This window comes from Malus domestica, chromosome 16 (assembly GCF_042453785.1).
Source record: "Malus domestica chromosome 16, GDT2T_hap1".
NCBI lineage: Eukaryota > Viridiplantae > Streptophyta > Magnoliopsida > Rosales > Rosaceae > Malus > Malus domestica.
This window is the reverse complement of record NC_091676.1, coordinates 23,752,650-23,773,686: the sequence shown is the minus strand read 5'-3', so window position 1 is coordinate 23,773,686 and position 21,037 is coordinate 23,752,650. Positions and strand designations below refer to the sequence as shown.

Below are 21,037 nucleotides of genomic sequence, written 5' to 3'. Positions count from 1 at the left end.
CAAAGGGCCGTCGGGGCTTGATCTTGGGATAAACAGTTGTGCGGATTTGTTGACGTTGTTGATCCAAAGGGCCGTCGGGGCTTGATCTAGGGATGAACGAATGATGAATGATGGACACTTTCTTCAAGGGCCGTCGGGGCTTGATCTTGAATTAGTGGAAGTTCTTCAAGGGCCATTAGGGCTTGATTTTGAATGAGGATTTGACGAAGAACGAAGAGAGCTTTCTTGATCCTTCGGGATTTGCTTGGGAGCTTTGGAGTTTCAAAGCTTCAAGGTTGTGGTGTGAGGTGAATTGGTTATGAATTGGTCTCCAAAATGAATGCCTTGGCCTCCTATTTATAGAATTCCAAAACTTGATTTTTTGGATTTAAATAATTAGATGAAATAAATCATTTTTGCCAGGTGTTGACACGTGTCCCATTTGATGACTTTTCCGATTTATTTTGATTTTTTGTTTAGTCACATGCTATGTGTAAAATTTATGTGATACATAAACGTTGAAATTTTAATTATTGATCAACATTTATTTTACCGAAATTTCGATGTCTACAAATGCCCCCACTTCAAGGCACGTCATATACATGTGCTTGTCACGTGTAGAAGATGCGTTTTGAAGTCCCTTACTGCAGATGTTGATACAAGGGCCGTTGAGGCTTGATCTTGAACTGGGTTCGTAATTTCTTCAAGGGTCGTTGGGGCTTGATCTTGAACTTTGTTTGAAATTTCTTCAAAGGCCGTTGAGGCTTGATCTTGAAGGTTGAAATTGGACCACAAGGAGCTTCATGTGGTAGATGATCTTTTGCTTTGGTAGTGGGTGAATCGGCACGTATTTTGTTACGCTTGTTGACTTTCCACAACTTTGATCTTGAATTGGTTCAGAGGATTTTCTGGTTTCCTCCAATTGTTGTCTTTCCACTGGCTTATTCTTGAACTGGGTTGGAGGATTTTCTGGTTTCCTCCAATTGTTGACTTTCCACAGCTTATTCTTGAACTGGGCTGGAGGGTTTTCTGGTTTCCTCCAAAGGACTTTCCACAGACTTAATCTTGAACTGGATTTGATTCAAGGGTGGTGGCCACTTGATCTTGAATCGGACTTGTGATTTCTTTAAAGGCCGTCGAGGCTTGATCTCGAACTTAAACATGACCACGAGCAGTTTCAGGACATGCATGCTTTGAAAGATCAAGGAAGTTCGCAGCATTTTCATATGAACCTTGAGCAGTTTGCTCAACGGTATGATCTTTAAGATTGATGGGCTCTTCTTCCAGTTGGTGACTTGATCTTTAAGGATTATCGAGACTTTGCTTTTTGGCGATAGTGCCAGCGAAAGGTTGTTGAAGCTTCTCGAGCTCTTTGATTATAGCAACGATGACAGGCTTGGATTTGACTTAGACCCCTCCGTCTGGATTATGCAGTTCAGCCAAGAAAGGTGTTCTGCCATAATAATTTGTTCCGGCTCATCGTGCTGCGTTTTTCTTTGCTTGTTTCTTTCGCCTAGCTGAAGTGGTGCGCAACCTTTTGCCTTTAAATGGTCCTTCAGAGCATCACTTTTCAGCCACTCATCCATGCTTGGCAGCTTCAGTGTAAATAGCCAACACCATATCAACTGTTTTGAAATATTTGCTGAGGAAATTCGAGATCCATCAACAGTTGAAGATGAGTACTCAAGAGCAATGCTAGTAAGCAACCAGGCAAAGGTTCTGGGCAATCAGTTCCTGATCGGACCTTTAATTTCAAGTTCCGACTGATTGCTTCCTTTCTCATTGTTCTGTAGGCAAGAATAAGGGTAAAGGAAAGGATAGGGAAAAAGCATGATATGAGATACCTTTGCTTTCAACCCCGATGATATGAGATACTTTTGCTTTTGAAGAAGTAGCGGATGATCAGTACATGTATTTTTTGAGCTTGTCTCCACATGCTTCGATGCATCATTTTCACTCGCCTCTTCTGTTCTCCCGGCATATGTGGTATCTTCTCTAGAAGCATAAGATGTTGAGATAATGGGTACTTCGAGAGCAGTGCTAGGTGAGCAATCAGGAAAGGTTCCAAGCAGTCGGTTCCTTACCAGGAGCTTGAGTGGAGGTTCTGACATATTGCTTTCTTTATCCCTGTCTTTGTAGGTAAGAATAAGGACAAAGGAAAGGACAAGGAGAAAGCATGCTATGAGATACTCTTGCTCTCAACCCCAGTGATATGAGATACCTTTGCTCCGGTGTGACTTGGTTGAAGAGGCGTTTCCAGGGAGGAAGAAAACTGAGTGTGTCAAGAGGTTTTAGTTGGAGATGTATTCTTGGCAAAGAAGAAGAGTTAGGCGTTTTTATTTTCAGGGAGGAAGAAAACTGAGTTTTGGTTGCGGATACATTCGGCAAGGAAGAAGAGAAGTTGGATATGTGTCTTGCTATAGAGGATGGAGGTCGAATTATATGGTGAGCTCCCAACAGCAAGTGGCAGGGTGGATGTGGCCTTGTCTCCCATGCTTTGTCGGCCAAAAGTCAGGTAGGTGGGTATGATGGACTCCACACGTTTTCAACTTTGTCAGTGCTTTCTGGCAAAGTTGCACGTGATAGCCGAAAGCTGAAACTGCGTCTGAAAAGTGTTGACGGATTTTACGCAGGAAAATCCGGGTTTTGAAATTCGAAGAGTGGTGTCTTTTCGATTTTTTTTTTTTTTTTTTTTTTGAACAAGTGGTTGTGTTGCCTCTTCTTTTTAAAGAGGTGTCAATTGCATTCAACATGCACACTTTGAAGATTGCCCGCCTTTGACAATTGTCTTTGCTGTATTTCTGAGATTTTACTCACTTTAACCCTTTTCTTTTACCATCTTTTTGGAAATGGCTGACCCTTCTAACATTTGCTTAGATTTGAGTCTCAGCAGTGACACAGGTGCACCGCGTCAGGGTAATATATGGCGCCCGTCCTTCTCATCTTCTAATGGCCCTCTTATAGTTGAAGACTCTGTAATGAGGGATGCAGTAACGGCTACGGTTGTAGCTAGGAACCTCATCACTCCTAAAGATAATAGGATACTTTCACGACGGTCCGATGAATTAGTTGTTCGAGAGTCCCAGGCTCTCAGTGTCCAGTGTGCGAACTCTGTTTCCAACATGGGTCAACGCTTACTTGTTCGAACTTGCCAAGTTGAATCATTGACAGCCGAGGTGGCAACTCTCAATCAAGTGATTAGACAGCTCAAGCACGAGAATAGAGAGTTGCATATGCTTGCAAATAATTATTCGACGAGCATGAAGAGGAAGCTTGATCAGTTCCTGGACTCCGAAGGTCGGATTCAAAGTGACAATTGGAGATTTGTGGATGTATTCCAAAGGCACCTTTTGCCTTCGTCATCTGGAGTTCGACCAAGTATTGAGGCTCCGAATAATCCATCTCCAGTGCCTCCCTCTTATAGGGCTCCGCCGAGTACTAAGGCTTCAAGTATTGAGGCTTCACATAAGTGACATTTGTGAAGGCTCCTTTTTTTATTTTTTATTTGTTTATTTTTTTTTACGCGCTTGTAATTTCTTAGAGATATAAATGGACATGCTTTATTTTATTCAGTATGTTGTGCTAAAACGTATATCTGACTAAGATGTGTTACCCTCTTTTTTTTTTTTTTTTTTTAGATGGAAAATTTTCTTCCTTTCAATCATTATGTCTCCACCACCCTACCCTTTTCACACTTTTTTTATTTTTTATTTTTTTTTAGATGGTGCACACTATTCTTTCACTTTTTTTTTTAGACGGAAAACTTTCTTCCTTTTAATCATTATGTCTCCACCACCCTTTTCACTTTTTTTTTTTCCTTTTTCTTTTTTTTTAGATGGTACCTGATGCACACTATTCTTTCACCCCCTCTTTTTTTTTTTTTTTAAACGAAAAACTTTCTTCCTTTCAATCATTTTGTCACCCTTTTCACTTTTTTTTTTCTTTTTTTGACTTGCTAACAGTAGCTTGCACTTTCTTTTGTGTGTACATAATCATATTTTCACAGTGCACCATCCCATCACCTCTCATTTTGGTTTTCTTTCCCAGGCACGGGTGGTCGTTTGCACAGTTTGCATAGTCACGGACTTGCGTTTTGAATAGCCACCGCATTTCATTTGTTTCTTCAGGGACCGTTATATATATATATATATATATATATATATATATATATGGGACTGCTCCATTGCTTGTACACTCATTACACAGCTTCAGCCATTGCGTTGCTTGCTGCCTTGCATCGCCACTACACCATTGTCCAGCAATCCTGCGCTGCTGCTTTTACTTGGTGAGTCACTTGAGTGTATATATATATATATATACACAGAAAGTTGTTGTTGTAGTTTGCTTTATCACCGTGCATACATATATATATGTAATATAATGTACTTTGCCCTCTGCAATTCCTTCATGCTGCTTTTACTTGGTGAGTCACATGTGTGTGTATATATATATATATATATGTCTTTTGAGCCATGCATACCATTTCCATCTTTTGAGCCATGCATATATGTATATATATATTTGTCCCATCACCATCACCATTTGCGTCTTTTCAAGCCATATATATATATAGATATATAGATATAGATATAGATATATATAGATATAGATATAGATATAGATATCTATATATAGATATAGATATATAGATATAGATATATATATATATCTATATCTATATATAGATATCTATATCTATATCTATATCTATATATATCTATATCTATATCTATATATCTATATCTATATCTATATATATATGTATGGAAGTTGATCGTCCCGTGATCATCTCCATTTGCGTCCTTATATATATATGTGGAAGTTGATCGTCTTGTCACCATCTCCATTTTGTGCACTTGTCCCATCACCAAACCGTGCACACATATGTCTATATATATATATATATATATATATATATATATATATATATATATATATATAACATAATATAATGTTTTATTTTTTTTACGCACAAAGTGTGTGTCCCCACTGATGGATTTCTTTGTTTGTAATGTCAGGAATTTTTTAATCTTGAGAAGGCAGAGCTTGACGCCAGGATCTTCGCGAAGCTTTTAGAGCCGTGGTAGCAGGTCGTGGGTGTGCTTGTGTAAGAGACTGCAACGAGGTTTCACTGTGTAGTGCCTTTTGACCACAGTTTTCCCTCGGTGGTGCGCTGCCGTGTGGGGCTGTGCAAGAGCCTGCAGCGGGGCTTCGTTGCGTAATGCCTTTTGGTCACAGTTCTTTCTTGGTGGTGACGTCGACATGCAGTGCAAGAAACTGCTTGCGTAATCGCTGCGGGTTTGCGTAGTGCGATTGCGTAGCATTTTGGTTTTTTTTGCCATTGTAGCGTGCCTTGAAGGACCATCCTGTAGCTGCCATCTTTGTCGTGCTGCTCAAGTTTTATGGCTGATTTGCGATCATGGTATTTTTCAAATGTTTTAGGAACAACACCATCACCATTCTTGCGAAGGAAGGCGATTCACAAGATGAAGGAACAACGTTGAAGCTTTACCCGCCACTAACTGGTCTTAAGGCGCTTGCTTTTCTCATGAAAGACAATTCCATGCATATTAAGTTGTGGTCTTCTGAAGTATCTTGGGAGGTGGTAGACGCTGTTCAACCAAATACGAAGAAAAAGGCGTGCACATTGAGGGTTCTTATTTTGAATCATTCGCACCATGCTCGTGACCAGCATCCGGCCTCGTTTAAGCTTCTTGGTGATCACATTCGCAGCGGAGCCATGGCTTGGAATGGTACCCTGTCGACTACTGGAGAAGCTGTCTTTGATGAGTTTTATTGGGAGTGGCTTGAAGATGTCTTAAGCCGATCTAAAGATGTGCTTACTAAAGTGGGCCTTTACCACGCTGTGTACGCATCTTTGTTTAGTTATGATCGTCATCCTTCCGTCCTTTGGGCGTTCTTTGAGCATTGGTGTTCAGCGACTAACACATTTCACACGGCGCAAGGGGAGATGTCAATTTCACTGTGGGATCTTCACAGGATAAGAGGCTTACCGATCCATGGTAAGTTTTATGACGAGGTCGTTCCCAGCGCGGAGGAACTTTCTCTTTGCAACAGCCGAGGATTGCCTACGAGTTGCCGCTATTTGTTTTGGGCGTATCACAAGCTTTTCCAGGATGCTCAAGGTAAATCAGGCGTGAGGATTTCCTCATGAATCCGATTTTGGTATTGGGAGGCCATGAGGTATAAAAAGTCTTCGAAGAAAAGTTGTCGTAACAAGACCACTAGGCCAAAGGGAGACTCAGACCCGTCCGGTGTTATTGGCTCAACCAGGCGCCGCTCTTCTAACGAGTTAAGAGCGTTTGAGGATCTTGGCATAGTATCAGAGCATGTGGATGAGTCTTACCTAGCTGCTTTCATAGCTTGTTGGCTTTGTAAGTTTGTTTTCCCGACGTGCGACGTCAACTTAGTTCGTCTTGGAGTTTTCAAAATTGCTAGCAAGATGGCTGCAGGTGAGTCTTTTAGCCTTGCTATTCTGGTTTTAGCCAACATTTACAATGGTTTGAGCATTGTTTCGAACTCGGCAAGCACTAAAGATCGTGCTGCGGTGCTTCCTTACCACTATGTGTATGGTTGGTTGGGTGAATATTTTGGCACTCACTTTTCTTTGACGACCCTAGACAAGTCAAGGCCTTCTTCATCGACTGCAGCCAAGATAGAGCCTTTGATGACGAAGTATTCTGGCGTGTTCTCCGCGAAGAGCCTTGATGATTTGCAGGCACGAGCGCTATTTGAAAGTTGTGAAGATTTGAGGATGGACCCCTTAGCGAGAGTTGGCTCGGTGCGGCGAGGCATCGTAAACAATTTGCATCTTCGCTCGTCAGACTTGTCTTATCTTATAAGTCTTCGTTCGGGGTTTGTTTCTTTGCGGAAAGAAGACCGATGCATTGTTCAGTCATATAGTCCCCACCGTTTCAGCAGGCAATTTGGTTTTGTCCAAAACTTGCCAGGCAAGCTGAAGGAAAAGAACCAATCAGCATTCTTGCAAGCCGTGTATATGCATTGGGAGTCTTGTACCCGTGCATGTACAAATGTTGTTATCACGCTGCCAGCCAAGGACGAGTTCAAGAGTAATCCAGTGACCCGTATTTATGCTTGTTGGTGGTCAAAGGTATATTATAAGAACTTGGGGATGGCAAGTGGTACCAATTCTTCTCACTCGGGCAATGATATGTCGAGAGAGGGTTGTCATGTGGTTCCTATGCAAGTGGTAGCTCTTGATTGCACCAGTACGGCTCCCTTACAAGATAGATCTGTAGCTTTAGCTCCTCAACACCCATACTTGTCTCCTCGACATCCGGATGCTTCTGAAGAGGCGGGAGATGAAGTTGACTCGCACGAAGATGGATTTATTTTGCAACAGCGTCAACAAGTTTCAAACAAGTGACCACTTGAGGATGCTCAGGTTGACAGCGATGTCAATTTTCGTCATAAGAAGAAAGAAGTGTTTAGACCTCCTCTACTCAATGACCGTGTGCCATTTGAGAGAGATGTATATACTTCATTTTCTCTCCTGATTTCTTATGCTTTCATTATTTTGGTTTCGTTTCTAACATTTTTCTTTGTCTTCTTTAGGTTGGGCCTTCTTGTTCTTTTGATTTGGTAACTGCAGATGTTTATTCCTATACAGAGATGCTATTTGGGGTGAACTACCTACAGACAGGGAGATCGGGGATCCGCCTGGTGCAGAGCTTGTTCCAAATCCGCCGAACTTCCCAAGTTTGCCATGTGTAGGTAAAGTTATGCAAGAACCCGTCATGGGTCCAACACCTTTGCCAGCTAGCTCTGAGATCTCTTTGAGAGGGCCGAACCTTAGCGATACTGAGCAAGTCATCCATCGCATCAGTCTTAGTCCGGCAATGGATATCAAGAGCCATATAGAGAAAGGATTTCTAAGTGCCCGTTGGAAAACCTTACGTTGCTCAATGAGGATTTGTCGAAGCTTGTTTCTGTGATTGACAACCTTAACGTTGACTCTTCATCCTTGAAGATCAAGATTGCCGAACTTATGGTCGCCTGGACTGAGTATTCTTCCTTGCGTGTTATTTCCTTGGAGAAGTTGAGTCCAGATGTTAGAGCTCATCAGCTAGCAACAATAAACTCGTCACTGGCTCAAGTCCAGTCTTCTCAGCAAGGTGCTTCGGGAGATTATCAAGTTACAGAGACTTCTTTATCTTTTGTCTAGGTGCGTCTAGATACGTTGGCGAGAGAGCAAGAGCAGTTGGTAATCGAAGCATCGCAACTTGAAAGTGTTCTCGCGGAGCAGGGAACTACACTTTCTCAGTACCAGGAGGAGATTTCACGCCTAGAACAAGAGAAATGCATGACAACGGAGTTGCCCATCTTGTCTCCCACCGAGGCAAAGACTTTGAAGACTTTGGAAAGCTTGCTTGAAGATCGTCTTCGTAGTTTTGGGGACATAGTTTTCAGGTAGTATCTTCTGTTTTTTTTTTTTTTTTGTAATATGGCTTTTGGAGCCGACTCCTTCTTTCAAAGAAATAAAGTATTTACATTCTTGAATTTGCTCTTCATTCTTCAAAGTGTTTTTTTTTTTTTTTAGATGGTGTGTTGAAGTTTTGACGTTTCAAGTTGCCTATGTACCCTCTGTTGAGGAGAGATCAAGTCATAACGTAGTTCAAATGCATTTTTTTTTTATGATGATTTTGCCGTACACAGTTTATGCTCTTGCGGGCCAGGAGCTTTGGTTGTCGCCTTTTAGGGGTAGTAGCACTTCAAGAATCTTCCATTGATAGGGCCAATCTTCAAGCCGTCTTCTGCCATGATTAAGTAGGCGTCATTGGTGTAGACCTCTTGTATTACGTATGGTCCATCCCACTTTGATGTGAACTTGCTTTTCGTCTTGTGAGTTGTGATGATAGGCCTACGCAATGCGAGGAAGAGATCTCCAGTTTGGAAAGGCCTTGGGCGGACCTTCTTGTTGAATGCCTTGGATAGCCGTGCTTGGTAGCATTCCAAGTGTTGTTGAGCTTCGAGCCTTCTTTCGTCGAGTGCTTCCAACTCTTGAAGGCGCAACTTTGCATTCTCCTCATCAGTCAAGCCTTCTTGTATGGCCATTCTCAGTGAGGGGATTTGACTTTCAAGCGGTAGAACAGCTTCCACGCCATATACAAGAGAATAAGGCGTAGCTTGGGTAGGAGTCCTATGTGTCGTCTGATATGCCCAAAGTGCTTCGCTTATTCTTTCATGCCAGTCTCTCTTTGTTCGGCCGATTACCTTCTTTAAGAGATTGCACAATGTTTTGTTGAATGCCTCTGCAAGACCGTTGGCCGGGGCATGATACATGGAAGACTTATGCTGCTTGAACTTGTATTTCTCACATAGCTCATCCACGAGTCGGTTGGAGAATTGCTTTCCTTTTTCAGTGATGATGTAGCGAGGCATCCCATATCGGTGGATGATGTGCTCCTTGATGAAACGGACGACAGTTTCCTTCTTTACTTCCCTTAGGGTTATGGCTTCAGCCCACTTGGAGAAGTAATCTGTTGCAGCTAGGATGTAAGCTTCTCCTGCAAATGACTTCGGAGTAATTGGTCCTACGATGTCCAATCCCTATGCATCAAATGGCCATGAAGCAGCTGTAGGGTGTAATGGCTCAGGTGGTTGGTGTATGAAGTTGGCGTGGAATTGGCAGGCTTGGCACCTTTTGGCATGTTCTAGGCATTCATTCACCATGCTTGGCCAGTAGTAACCCATAATGTAGCTTTGGTCCAAATTGATGCGCCCCGCATACGCTTGAGTGTGCTTCTTCTATGGCTTGATTAACTTCTTCCTCACCTAGGCATCTCAGAAGTACTCATTCGAAAGAGCGTCGGTAGAGTGTTTCTTTGTAATAGAGGAAGTGAGGTGCTCGTCGACGTATTTCAGAGCGGTGTCTAGGATCGTCTGGAAGTTTTCCATGCTCTAAGTAATCGATCAGCGGTTGTCTCCATTCTTCAACATCGACTAGAAGTACCGAGATGACATTTGTATCATCCAGTAGCATTTCGGTGACGAGGGGGATCACCCATCTTTGGCAGACTGGCACGTCTGCAGCTTCGTCTTCTTCTAATGTCATGCTTGAGGCTAGGTTGGCAAAAGCGTCTGCCATTTGATTTTCTTTTCTTAGCACATGTTCTAGTGTCACAATCTCAAACTCTTGTAGCAGTTGAGTTGCCAGCCGGAAGTATGGGATGAGATCATCTTTCCTCACCTCATATTCAGTTAAGAGTTGATTGATTATGAGCTTGGAGTCTCCAAATACCTCAAGGGCTGTGATTCCCATGTTGATCGCCATTTGGAGTCCGATGATCAGTACTTGGTACTCAGCGACGTTGTTGGAGCATAATTCGCTTAGTTGAAAGGAATAAGGTAATATCTGCCTTTGTGGCGACATGAATACTACTCCTGCCCCTGCTCCGTCTACTCGTGCAGATCCATCGAAGAACATCGTCCATGTCGGGAAGATGTCGATGTAGAACACTTCCTCGTCAGGCAAGTCATCTGAGATTTTCCAATCAGCTGGGATTGGGTGATCGGCAAGAAAGTCTGCTAGTGCTTGTCCCTTTACGACTTTAGCTGGGACGTAGATGATCTCATTTTGGTTAAGCAGCAGCGCCCATTTAACGAGTCGCCCTGTCAAGACTGGTTTGGACATGACGTATTTGACCGGGTCAGCTTTAGCAACCAAGTGGATGATGTAAGCATGCATGTAATGCCTAAGTTTCTGGATGGCGAACACTAAGGCAAGGCACATCTTTTCTATTGGGGAGTAGTTCAACTTGGCGCCGGTGAGGGTTCGGCTGAGGTAGTAAAGCGCTCATTCTTTTTAAGATTCATTCTCTTGCGCCAAGAGTGCTCCAACTGAAATTTCCTGAGCGACGATGTACAATATGAGTGGTTTCCCGGGCACAGGCGCCCCCAAGACAGATGGACTTGACAAATACTTTTTTATGCTTTCAAAAGCATTGTGGCATGCTTTGTCCCATACAAACGGAACGTCCTTCTTCATGAGTTGGCTGAACGGTTGACAACGCCCTGCAAGGTTAGAGATGAAGCGTCTGATGAAGGCTAGCCGTCTTTGTAGACTTTTCAGCTCGTGCAGGTTTCTTGGCTCAGGCATGCTTTGAATGGCCTTGATTTTTTATTAGTCCACTTCAATATCACGGTACTTGATAATGAAGCCGAGGAACTTTCCGGAGGTGACGCCAAACGCACATTTTAACGGGTTCATCTTGAGGTTGTATTTTCATAGCCTTTCGAACACTACTCGCAAATCCTTCAAGTGATCTAATATTTTCTTTGTTTTGACCACCACATCGTCCACATAACATTCTACGTTCTTGTGTAGCATGTCATTGAAGATTTTCTGCATTGCGCGTTGATATGTAGCCCCAGCGTTCTTTAGACCAAATGGCATCACCTTGTAATAGTAGATACCTTTTGGAGTGCGGAATGCTGTTAGTTCCTCGTCTTCGAGAGCCATACGAATTTGATTGTATCCAGAAGAGCCGTCCATGAAAGACAGTGCTTTGTGGCCAGTGGTTGCGCCCACCATGATTTCGATGATTGGCAAGGGGAAGTCGTCCTTCGGGCAAGCGTCATTGAGGTCCCGGAAGTCTACGTAAACACGTATTTGTCCAGATTTCTTAAGGACGATGACGATGTTGGAGATCCACTTGGGGTATTGCACCTTTCGAATGAATCCTGCTTCAATTAGCTTGTCAATCTTTGCCTCGATTTGTGGAATGAGCTCGGATCGATAACGCCTTTGAGTTTGCTTTATCGGTCGCGTTCCAGGGTGTTGGAAATGTGCCCTAAAGCCAATCATGTGATGATACTTTACGGACATTTCACATGTTAAACTAATCTAGTTTTACATATAAAGGGCATACATTATTGTTTGAGCCGTCTCATATAAATGTTATATGCTTAAACGAAAAAGTCCAAGGAATATGTGATTGGGAGAATGTAATCTAATGAAGTTAGATTCATGAGACCATTCTTTCGTAGACACATCCTAAATGTTCCTGATCATAGGATTGTCAATTGGGCATTGACAGTCCGTAAAGATCGGTACGTACTATGTCTTCTCTCAGGGAGAGTGATTAGTCTCGAGTCATTGGTGTGTGTGACATCAAGACAAGTACGTAGGTGCTCAATAGAGAATGAGTACACTGAACGTGATCAACGAAGAGTTCTCATATTCCATGTCACATAAGAACTCATGGTTGGGATAATGCAAAGTAGTCCTTTGACCTGAGGCATCACAATTGTCTTGTGGTTAAGTCCTTGATCTTTGATTATGTCAAAGTCACCCCCTCGGGGTGTCCACGGCATCGTTGGGGTTAAGCCACTTAGCTATGGAGACAAGTGAATGCGCAACAAGGGATCTCTAACCTTCAAACAGTTGAGGGAGAATACTCTATGATATGATTTGGAATCTCTGGCCAGAGTATGAATGAGATTAGGGAATGCGTTCCAAATCACATTCAAGGAAATCATATAAGCAAACGATTTACATTGGATAGTAGACATGAGTAAATAAACTATCATACCAAACAATGTGGTCAAGAGTATTAGATTAGAGAAAGACCGTATTGCATTTGTAATCCCGAACTGAATAGGTTCTCTATCCTCTTCTGATTAGCTTGGGTAACCATGATATGCTGCTAGGTGTCACTCATGGTTTGTGGAAGCCCTAAACGTGTGTAATCACTAAAGGGAGAATTGAAAATAGTTTCAATTCACAATCGATGTAAAATGGTTTTAATCGCCCACTACCTCGCTAAAAGGAACCTAATGGATCGCACACCATAAAAGGTAGAGATTGAAGATTAAACGGAAATGAGTAAGAATGATTAAATGGTTTAATCATTTATTTATGGCAAGGATTAATTAATATGTTAATTAATCAAACGAATAAGTTCGTTAAATGACTTCGGGATAGTTTTGGACCTTAAGGCCCAATGGGCTTCGAACGTCAAGCCCATTAACTTAAGTTGTATGACAATTTAATGAATAAAGATTCATTAAAGCCCAAAAGCCCAAAACTCCCTAAATGGCCGGCCATATTGTGATGAATTAGGGTTTTGGTTATTTAGGTCACAAAAGAAGTGACTATATAAATGACTTTATAGCCAAATATTCATTAAGGATTAAAAGGGTTTATTTTGGGGGAAAATTGGTGAGAATTGTCTCTCCATTTTCTCTCTAAAGAGGCCAACACCTTGGAGGGTACATCTAGCAATCCTACTACTCCAAGGTCACTCATTTCTTCTACAATCAAACCTTGGTGAAGAGACTTAGAGGTTCCCTATTTTGGGAACTTGGAGAAACCTATTTTTCCATCCAAATCCATGGATCTAAGAAGCAAGGAATGAAGGCCCTATCTCTTTGGGTGATTAGCCTTTGCTTATGCAAAGAGGAATCTACAAAGGTAATAATTTCAACTCACTTTGTTTTGAGTTGATTATTGGTTCACCAATCTACTAGGCTTTGAATTTCATGGTAATGTTTTGTTTTTAAGTACATGCAAGCATGATTCCACCTTTAATTGTTAATTGCATGCCATATGATGTTGCTCAAATGAACATGTTTTTCAAAATAAATCCTTCACAGGGTTGATTGCAAGATGATGCACATCGATGACAGGGTCAAGGCTGGGCATTTCTTTGTAAGTCCAAGCAAAGACGTCTTTGTACTCTGATAGCAGTTGGTAATACTCCTCTATCTCGTCTGCTCTTAGCAGTGCACTTACAAAGATAGGTTTTTGCTCCTCTTTTGTGCCCAAGTTGAGCTCATTGAGATCGTCAACCGTGGCTTACCCCCCATCCTCAAGTTGTGGTGGTGCAACAGTGACATCTTCTTCAGGGATCTCGTCTTCTTTGCCTTCTTAGATCGTGATGTGGAAGACATCCTGGACTTCCTCTTTAATGTCGTCCTCTTGGGCTTATTGGTATGAAGATTGTCCAGTATGGATGATGGTGCGCCTTCTTACTATTAGTGGTCCATTTGCGTCAACCTTCAAGATTGCTTGACACTTCATCCTTGAAGGAATTGAGCTTCGAATATCACCTTTTTCTGCTAGCCTGTCGAGCTTTTCTTCTTTTGACGTTGTTTCCCTATTTCCAGAATACTTCCTGTTGTCTTCAAGTCTTTCCAAAGCTGACTGACGAGGAGGAGAGCTAGCCTTGTTGCTTTGCTTCTTAGGTTTTGACAACCTTTCAAAAACAGAGCTTCGGGATGTTGACCTGTTAAGCCTCTTGAAGACGGAGGTTTGATTTTAACCACCAATGTGATCAAGGGCTGATGTTCTGGGTCTTGAACAATTCATCCTATCGAAGACTGGTGTTTGAGGGGCGGATTTAGGCTCCTCTCGATCTTGTTTAATGCTTACGCTGATATGTTGAGTGCTAGCATTTTTCATTTTGCTTGAAATCTTCACGGGTGCATTTGGTGTGAAGCCAAGTCCAGCTTTGTTGTTGTTAACGCCATAACCATGCTTCTTCAACTTCTTTTGAGTCTCAGTGAGGTCACGTTTTTTATTGTTGACGGTGTTTGAAACCTTTTTCCCAGGATTCGAAGAAAAAGCGAAGTCGTACCCAGCTTTTGACATGAGTTTGTAGGCGTTTGGATCAAAACCTTCTTCAGTCCTCTTGGTTGGGAGAAAACTTGGTTCCGCCCCCTTTGGTAGAGCTTTTACGAAGCCTTGTGGTAATCTTGCAACCTTAGCGTTGCTTAGCTGTGTTAGAGGTAAAACTGCATTCGTCTTGAGCAACTTTACATTATCCCTGTGCGGCTGTGCATCGACTTTGCTTGCTTCAGTTTCGAATGGGTATTGGCCATTCTTTCTTCTTGACATCGGGATGTATCGGAAAACAGGTGTGTTTGATCCATTTGAGGGCGTCCTACTCCATTTGGTTGTTGCAGGTTTAGCAAGCTCATCATCGTTTTTGCTTGAAGACGGCATGGCTTCTTCTTCTTGCTTCTTAGGCATGGCTTGCCACTCCTGCTTTTTAGGTGTTGCTTTGCCCGTGGATTTGATCTCTTTTGGAAGAGCTTCAGGCACCATGTCTTCATCCATGTAGAACTTGGCATCTGCGAAATATGATTCGGCTTCGGTGAATGGTTTGGTGTCGCCATAAATCACCTTCACTCCTTCTCGGTAAAATTTTAAGCATTGGTGAAAGGTGGACGGTACTACTCCATTCGCATGAATCCAAGGCCTTCCTAAGAGCAAGCCGTAGGAAGTTCTTGCATCAATCACGTGGAATATCGTGCTTGACTTGAGTTCACCAATAGTCATCTCCACTCAGATCATGCCCATCGCTTTTTGTCCTCATTGATTAAAACCTTGGATTAGTAGACGACTTAGGGACAGTTCATCCATCTTGATGCCGATTGTAGTCATTGTTGACTTTGGCATAATGTTTATGGCTGATCCACCATCCACAAGCATGCGGTTGACTTTGTGCTCCCTTACGTACCAGAGACGAAGAGAGGACGGTTATGAGGCTTGGATCCTAGCAGCAAGTCTTCGTCGGTGAAATGGATTGCATCCTCGATGGCACATCATATGGCACATTCATGTGGCCGAGGCTTCAAGCCTTCGTGCTTGCTTTCTTGCACTTCGTGGTCATTGGGACTTTCCAAGACCGCTGCTAATGCTCTTCGCATCTTCTTTGGCAATTGTAGCACTTCCTCAATGCTAAAGTGTGTTGGCAGACCTTCTTCGAGTGTGAGAGTTTTTTCTCCCTCAGTGGTGATATCTTTGCCTTTTGAAGGTTCTTCCATTTCTACTTTAACCATGTGGCATGCAGCGATAGTGCACTGTTGGAAGAAGTCATTCGGGAAGTACTCGTGCAAGGAGACAGGAATGCGTGGCTCTTGCTCCATAGGTTCCCCAGCATACGTTGGCTTATCAACTTTTATGTTTCTTTTGGGCTTCCTACTGTTACGACGACGGTGCTTTCTCACTTGTTCCACCTTTGGTCTTGTGGCTTGTGGTTTTGGTTTCCTTGTTTTTTTGTAGGTTACCAATGTCCATCCTTCATCATCATCGGTATGTGTGTCCTGTCCGTTTGCCCCCGACGATGGTTGCGTATAAGGTATTGTGTAACTTGAGCATTGATAGGAATGGTCAGGTGTTGCTTGGAGAGGCACGGGATCGAAAGATCCAAATGCAATTGTAGTAGTATGTGTTGCGGCCGTGTCTTCGAGGTCGAGCTCGATTCACCCTTGTTGTGCTAGCTTCATGATGAGCTCTTTGAGGACGAAACACTTACCCACATGATGGCTCACGATTTGATGGTACTTGCAGTATTTAGGATCGTTTATACGATTCATTTCTTCAGGCCGCTTGCATTCGGGTAGCTCGATTACCTTCTTTTCCAGCAAGTCGTCGAACATTGCATCCATGTCTGAGTCAAGAAAAGGGTACGCCTTCTGCTCCAATTCCCTTAATGTGCTTTTGTACCTTTCTTGGGTGCGAAGAGGCTCACTTCTCTTTATCTCCTTTACTTTGGTTTTGGAGGAGATCTTGATAGGCACGGAGGCGGTCTTGACGGGCGCAGTGCTGACGGTGAACGCTTCCTTGGGAGGCTTCTTCCCAATCTTGTCTACATTTGGGGAGAACACCTTATCCTTCTTGAAGTCGGTGATCGGCTTTTTCTTCCCGTGATGGGTAATACTTAGCTCCATGTCGTGGACACGGGTGGCTAACTCTTCAAATGTCCGTGGTTTGATGCCTTGAAGGATATAGTGTAACCCCAATTGCATGCCTTGGCGCACATCTCAATCGAAGAGATCTCCGAGAGCCTGTCCTTGCAGTCGAGGCTTAGATTGCGCCATCGGTTGATGTAGTCCACGACTGGCTCATCCCTCCATTGCTTCGTGCTTGTCAGCTCTAGCATGCTCACGGTGCGACGGGTGCTGTAGAAGCGGTTGAGGAATTCCTTTTCCAATTGCTCCCAACTGTTGATGGATTCAGGCTCTAGGTCCGTGTACCACTCAAAGGCATTTCTTTTCAGCAAGCGTACAAACTGCTTAGCGAGGTAATCTCCTTCTGTCCCCGCGTTGTTGCATGTCTCAATGAAATGGGTGACGTGTTGCTTCGGGTTTCCCTTTCCATCGAACTGCATGAACTTTGATGGCTGATAACCCCTTGGCATCTTCAAAGCGTCAATTTTCTTGGAGTAGGGTTTTGAGTATAGTACGGAGTCATGTGAACTTCCTTCGTACTGTGCCTTGATGGTGCTGGCGATCATCTCTTGCAGCTGTTAAATAGAATGAGATCATGTGAGTGCCGCTGCTTGGCCTGGTTCCGGCTTCACATCGATTTTCTCCACCGGAGGCTCTTCATTCTTGTCGTTTTCCTTCTTTACTGAATCATCCCCTTACTCGATTTTCACGTCGGGCTTTACATTTAGTTGGTTGACGAGTGCGGCGATTTGCTGGTCTTTTTCTTCCACAATCCGTGTTAGCCTTGCGATCGCTTCATTCATATGAGCCAGTTGCTCATCTATTGAAGTAGCTCCAGTAGTCATGACTTGCATGGCTGAGATGCCGCTTGAGTTGACATCGGAAAGAGTGGAACCATAGTACTTCCTTGGGCTTTCCTTCCTTGGCGCCCTTAGCGAGGCCAGGGTGATCACAGGTTTGTGCCTCGGATGCTCTTGTTCCTTTGGCGGAGTTGATGTAGGGGTAGAAGAGGCGGCAGAAAGAGCTTTTGCCTTGCTTTGAGTTATGACGCCCGAAGTGACACCGCCTGCGGTGATGACGCTCTTGTTCCTTGCATTGGCTGCGAGAACAACTTGAGCCTTCTTTGATGCCATTTGTGCTTTTTGTGGATTCAAAGATAGAGATGAGAGGTAGAGATAATCACACCGGGCGTGCCAAATTTGTAAACACGGAAATTCCTGCAATGAACGAGACAAGAACATGTGTACAAAATATATTTGTATTGATGATTTAGGGGTTACAATCTCTTTTACAAATTTAGCCTCTGATTTTATCTTTGTAATGGGTGGATTTGATGTTGTTGGTCCAAAGGGCCGTCGGGGCTTGATCTTGGGATAAACAGTTGTGCGGATTTGTTGACGTTATTGATCCAAAGGGCCGTCGGGGCTTGATCTAGGGATGAACGAATGATGAATGATGGACACTTTCTTCAAGGGCCGTCTGGGCTTGATCTTGAATTAGTGGAAGTTCTTCAAGGGCCGTTGGGGCTTGATTTTGAATGAGGATTTGACGAAGAACGAAGAGAGCTTTCTTGATCCTTCGGGATTTGCTTGGGAGCTTTGGAGCTTCAAAGCTTCAAGGTTGTGGTGTGAGGTGAATTGGTTATGAATTGGTCTCCAAAATGAATGCCTTGGCCTCCTATTTATAGAATTCCAAAACTTGATTTTTTGGATTTAAATAATTAGATGAAATAAATCATTTCTGCCAGGTGTTGACACGTGTCCCGTTTGATGACTTTTCCGATTTATTTTGTTTTTTCGTTTAGTCACATGCTATGTGTAAAATTTATGTGACACATAAACGTTGAAATTTTAATTATTGATCAACATTTATTTTACCGAAATTTCGATGTCTACAGCTGCTTCTTCAACTGAGTCAGAAAAACATCTTAAAATACCTTGGCATTTTTACTTTATTTTTTTTTGCTAGAATCACCCAGTGTCATGATGATAAAATCGAACTTTCATCTTGGTAAAGCTCTTGGCTCGCTTGCGATTTACCTTTTGGTATTCTAGCATGTTAATCTTCTCTTATCTTGAAAACAGTTCCTTAGGAAGATGGCTCAATCATATGATGAGGTTGGTGGCAGCTGTGGTAAGAAAACCCTTTTATCCCTTGAAGACATAGAGAAGATGGGCGAAAGCATTGCTAATGATTTGCTGCGTTAAGGATTCTACCTTAAAGCAAAGTGAGTGTTGCAGTTTGTGGGCTATTAGTTAACTGGAATATTCAGTGAAAGTTTATTTGACTTTATGATTTTAGTTTGGACATTGTTATGTTTATTTTTGGTGTGGAAGACTTGTATGATGTATATTTTAAATTTGGAATTTTTGAAAACTTAAACTTTGATGTTTATTTTAAGTTTGGACTTTAGAAGACTTGATTGATGATTGTGTTGGAGATGTTAAAATTTCAGATTTTAGATTTTTTTTTCATTTTTTTGAAAAAAAAAAAAAAAAAAAAACCGAAACCAAACTGAAAAAAAATGAACCGAACCAAAAATTTTTGAACTGAACACAGCCCTACATTTAACTCGGTTTGGATAAGTAAACAACATTTTGTTGACAACCGATGACTCATTCGTTAGGTAGAGAGCCCCCAAATACGAGCGGACTAGCTAAGACCGTCGTCCTCCTCCTGCTTGCTTGCCTTTTCTTGTTCGTCCTACTCGCCCCACTCGTCATACTCATCTTGATCGTCCTAATCGATCTCATCCTGATTGCTCAACTAACTACATCGGACACACTCGCTCGCTCGAGTAGGCCAAGAAATCGTCACTCTCTCTCACCCATCATTTACAAATTCCATTTGTTGTTTTGATTATGTGAAATATGGATTTATTTGATTATGTGAAATCTAGATTTCTTTGATTCTGTGAAATCTAGGTTAGTCTTATGCTGTGAAATTGCTTGTTCTTCAATGATTTCTACTTTTGGGTATTTTATGATGTAGTTGTACAGATTTGATTTCCCCTTCTGGGTATTTATTATCGGTTGTGGTTGTATATTTATTTCGGTTCTCTTCTGCTAAAAATTGGTGGATATTTGGTCCCCTTAAATTTCTTTCCTTTTCTATAGCAAAGGAGAGAACTTTGTGCAATGGCTTGATTCAGAATTCTCATCCGGTAGAAATTATCAAAACCTAGATATTTTAGCTAATTGAATTCTCAAACTTTTAACCAAATAAGTTGTAGTATCTATTTATATGGGTCCCTGTGTCACGACAGGTTAAGCATAGAGAAGATATCTCCGGGCATAAACTTTTTATGATTTGTAATTTTCTTTTATTTCAAGGTTTTAGGCAAACTTGTGTTGTTTTACCTCCTTTATGTTAATATAATCAGAAGTAGGCTTGCTAATTACTGATATATATAGATTTTGTTCTTCTAATTTGCAATGTGTGTTCTTATAACTTCAAGCTTTGTGGAAGTTGTATATTATAGATTATGGGGATTTGTTGTAGTGGAAGGATATGGTGATCTTAAAACGAACTGATACTCTTGCTACTTTTCATTATGTTGATGCCAATAATTATATTTCTCAATCAATCTACTTGGATCAAATGCTACAGCTGCCAGCTCTTTATATCATAATAATAATAATTTAGTACTTTGTTTTATTGAATCAAATTGAAAGTATATATGGCTGGTGCCTCTAACATGGAAATCGCTATGGAACATTGTAGTCTAAAGGGGAGATTATAGACCAATGATGTTGATACTGAAAATAGTGGTGGAGTTATGGTTCACGCATTTAGTTGTTACTGCTCCTATTCTTACTTTTAACTTAATGGCTGATGCCAATTCAAATTTGAATGAAGTTGTAGCTCATGGAATAACTAAAGATGATTACATGTGATTCTGCATTTGCTAATTTCCTATCCTTTGTGATACTGCCCTTTGCTAATTGGTAACATCTTATTGTTGTATTGAACTTCGACATCACCGACCAGTAGGTAATATTGAAATCTGATGCCAATGGCCGACTTTGTAAAATACTTTGCTAATTTGGACGTTGATTCTATTAGTCTGCCAAGTTTCTTATTATGTTGGTTTTTTTTTATGCAGGTGATGGTTATGCATTATGACAGAAAGCATTTTGACCAGACGTATCAAAATAGCATAGTTTTGAGTTTATTTGTTTAGTGAGCTATGTTGTAAATACCTTTACTTACAATTGTATGTTAACAATGCACTAGTACATAACAGCATATTTACCACGTCAATTCCATCACAGGCATCAACAACTCGCGGTAGAAACTATTCAATTACCACGGTCAAGTGTCACTCGTGGTAGATAAC

At 42.0% G+C, this 21,037-nt stretch overlaps 2 protein-coding genes across 2 annotated transcripts; one reads left to right on the top strand and one right to left on the bottom strand.

Moving 5' to 3' along the window:
• Positions 1-4,958: 4,958 nt before the first annotated feature.
• LOC139192671 (uncharacterized) lies at positions 4,959-8,476 on the top strand. The gene is made up of 2 exons (XM_070815014.1): positions 4,959-7,492; positions 7,576-8,476. The coding sequence occupies exon 1, from the start codon at positions 6,179-6,181 to the stop codon at positions 7,385-7,387; it is 1,209 nt and encodes a 402-aa protein (XP_070671115.1). The 5' UTR covers positions 4,959-6,178; the 3' UTR covers positions 7,388-7,492; positions 7,576-8,476.
• A 1,457-nt stretch (positions 8,477-9,933) lies between these two features.
• Positions 9,934-10,753, bottom strand: LOC139193074 (uncharacterized). The gene is made up of 2 exons (XM_070816032.1): positions 10,211-10,753; positions 9,934-9,963 (listed from the first exon to the last, which is right to left on the bottom strand). Exons 1-2 carry the CDS (start codon positions 10,751-10,753, stop codon positions 9,934-9,936), a joined length of 573 nt encoding a protein of 190 aa, XP_070672133.1.
• Between the last annotated feature and the right edge of the window lie 10,284 nt (positions 10,754-21,037).

Excerpts from the sequence above, each read along its gene's own strand:
- LOC139192671 (XM_070815014.1), top strand. The coding sequence starts at position 6,179 with ATGAGGTATAAAAAGTCTTCGAAGAAAAGTTGTCGTAACAAGACCACT.
- LOC139193074 (XM_070816032.1), bottom strand. The coding sequence starts at position 10,753 with ATGTGCCTTGCCTTAGTGTTCGCCATCCAGAAACTTAGGCATTACATG. Across the intron at positions 9,964-10,210 it reads AACTCTTAACTGAATATGAG|TCGATGTTGAAGAATGGAGA; the intron begins GTGAGGAAAGAT and ends CGGTACTTCTAG.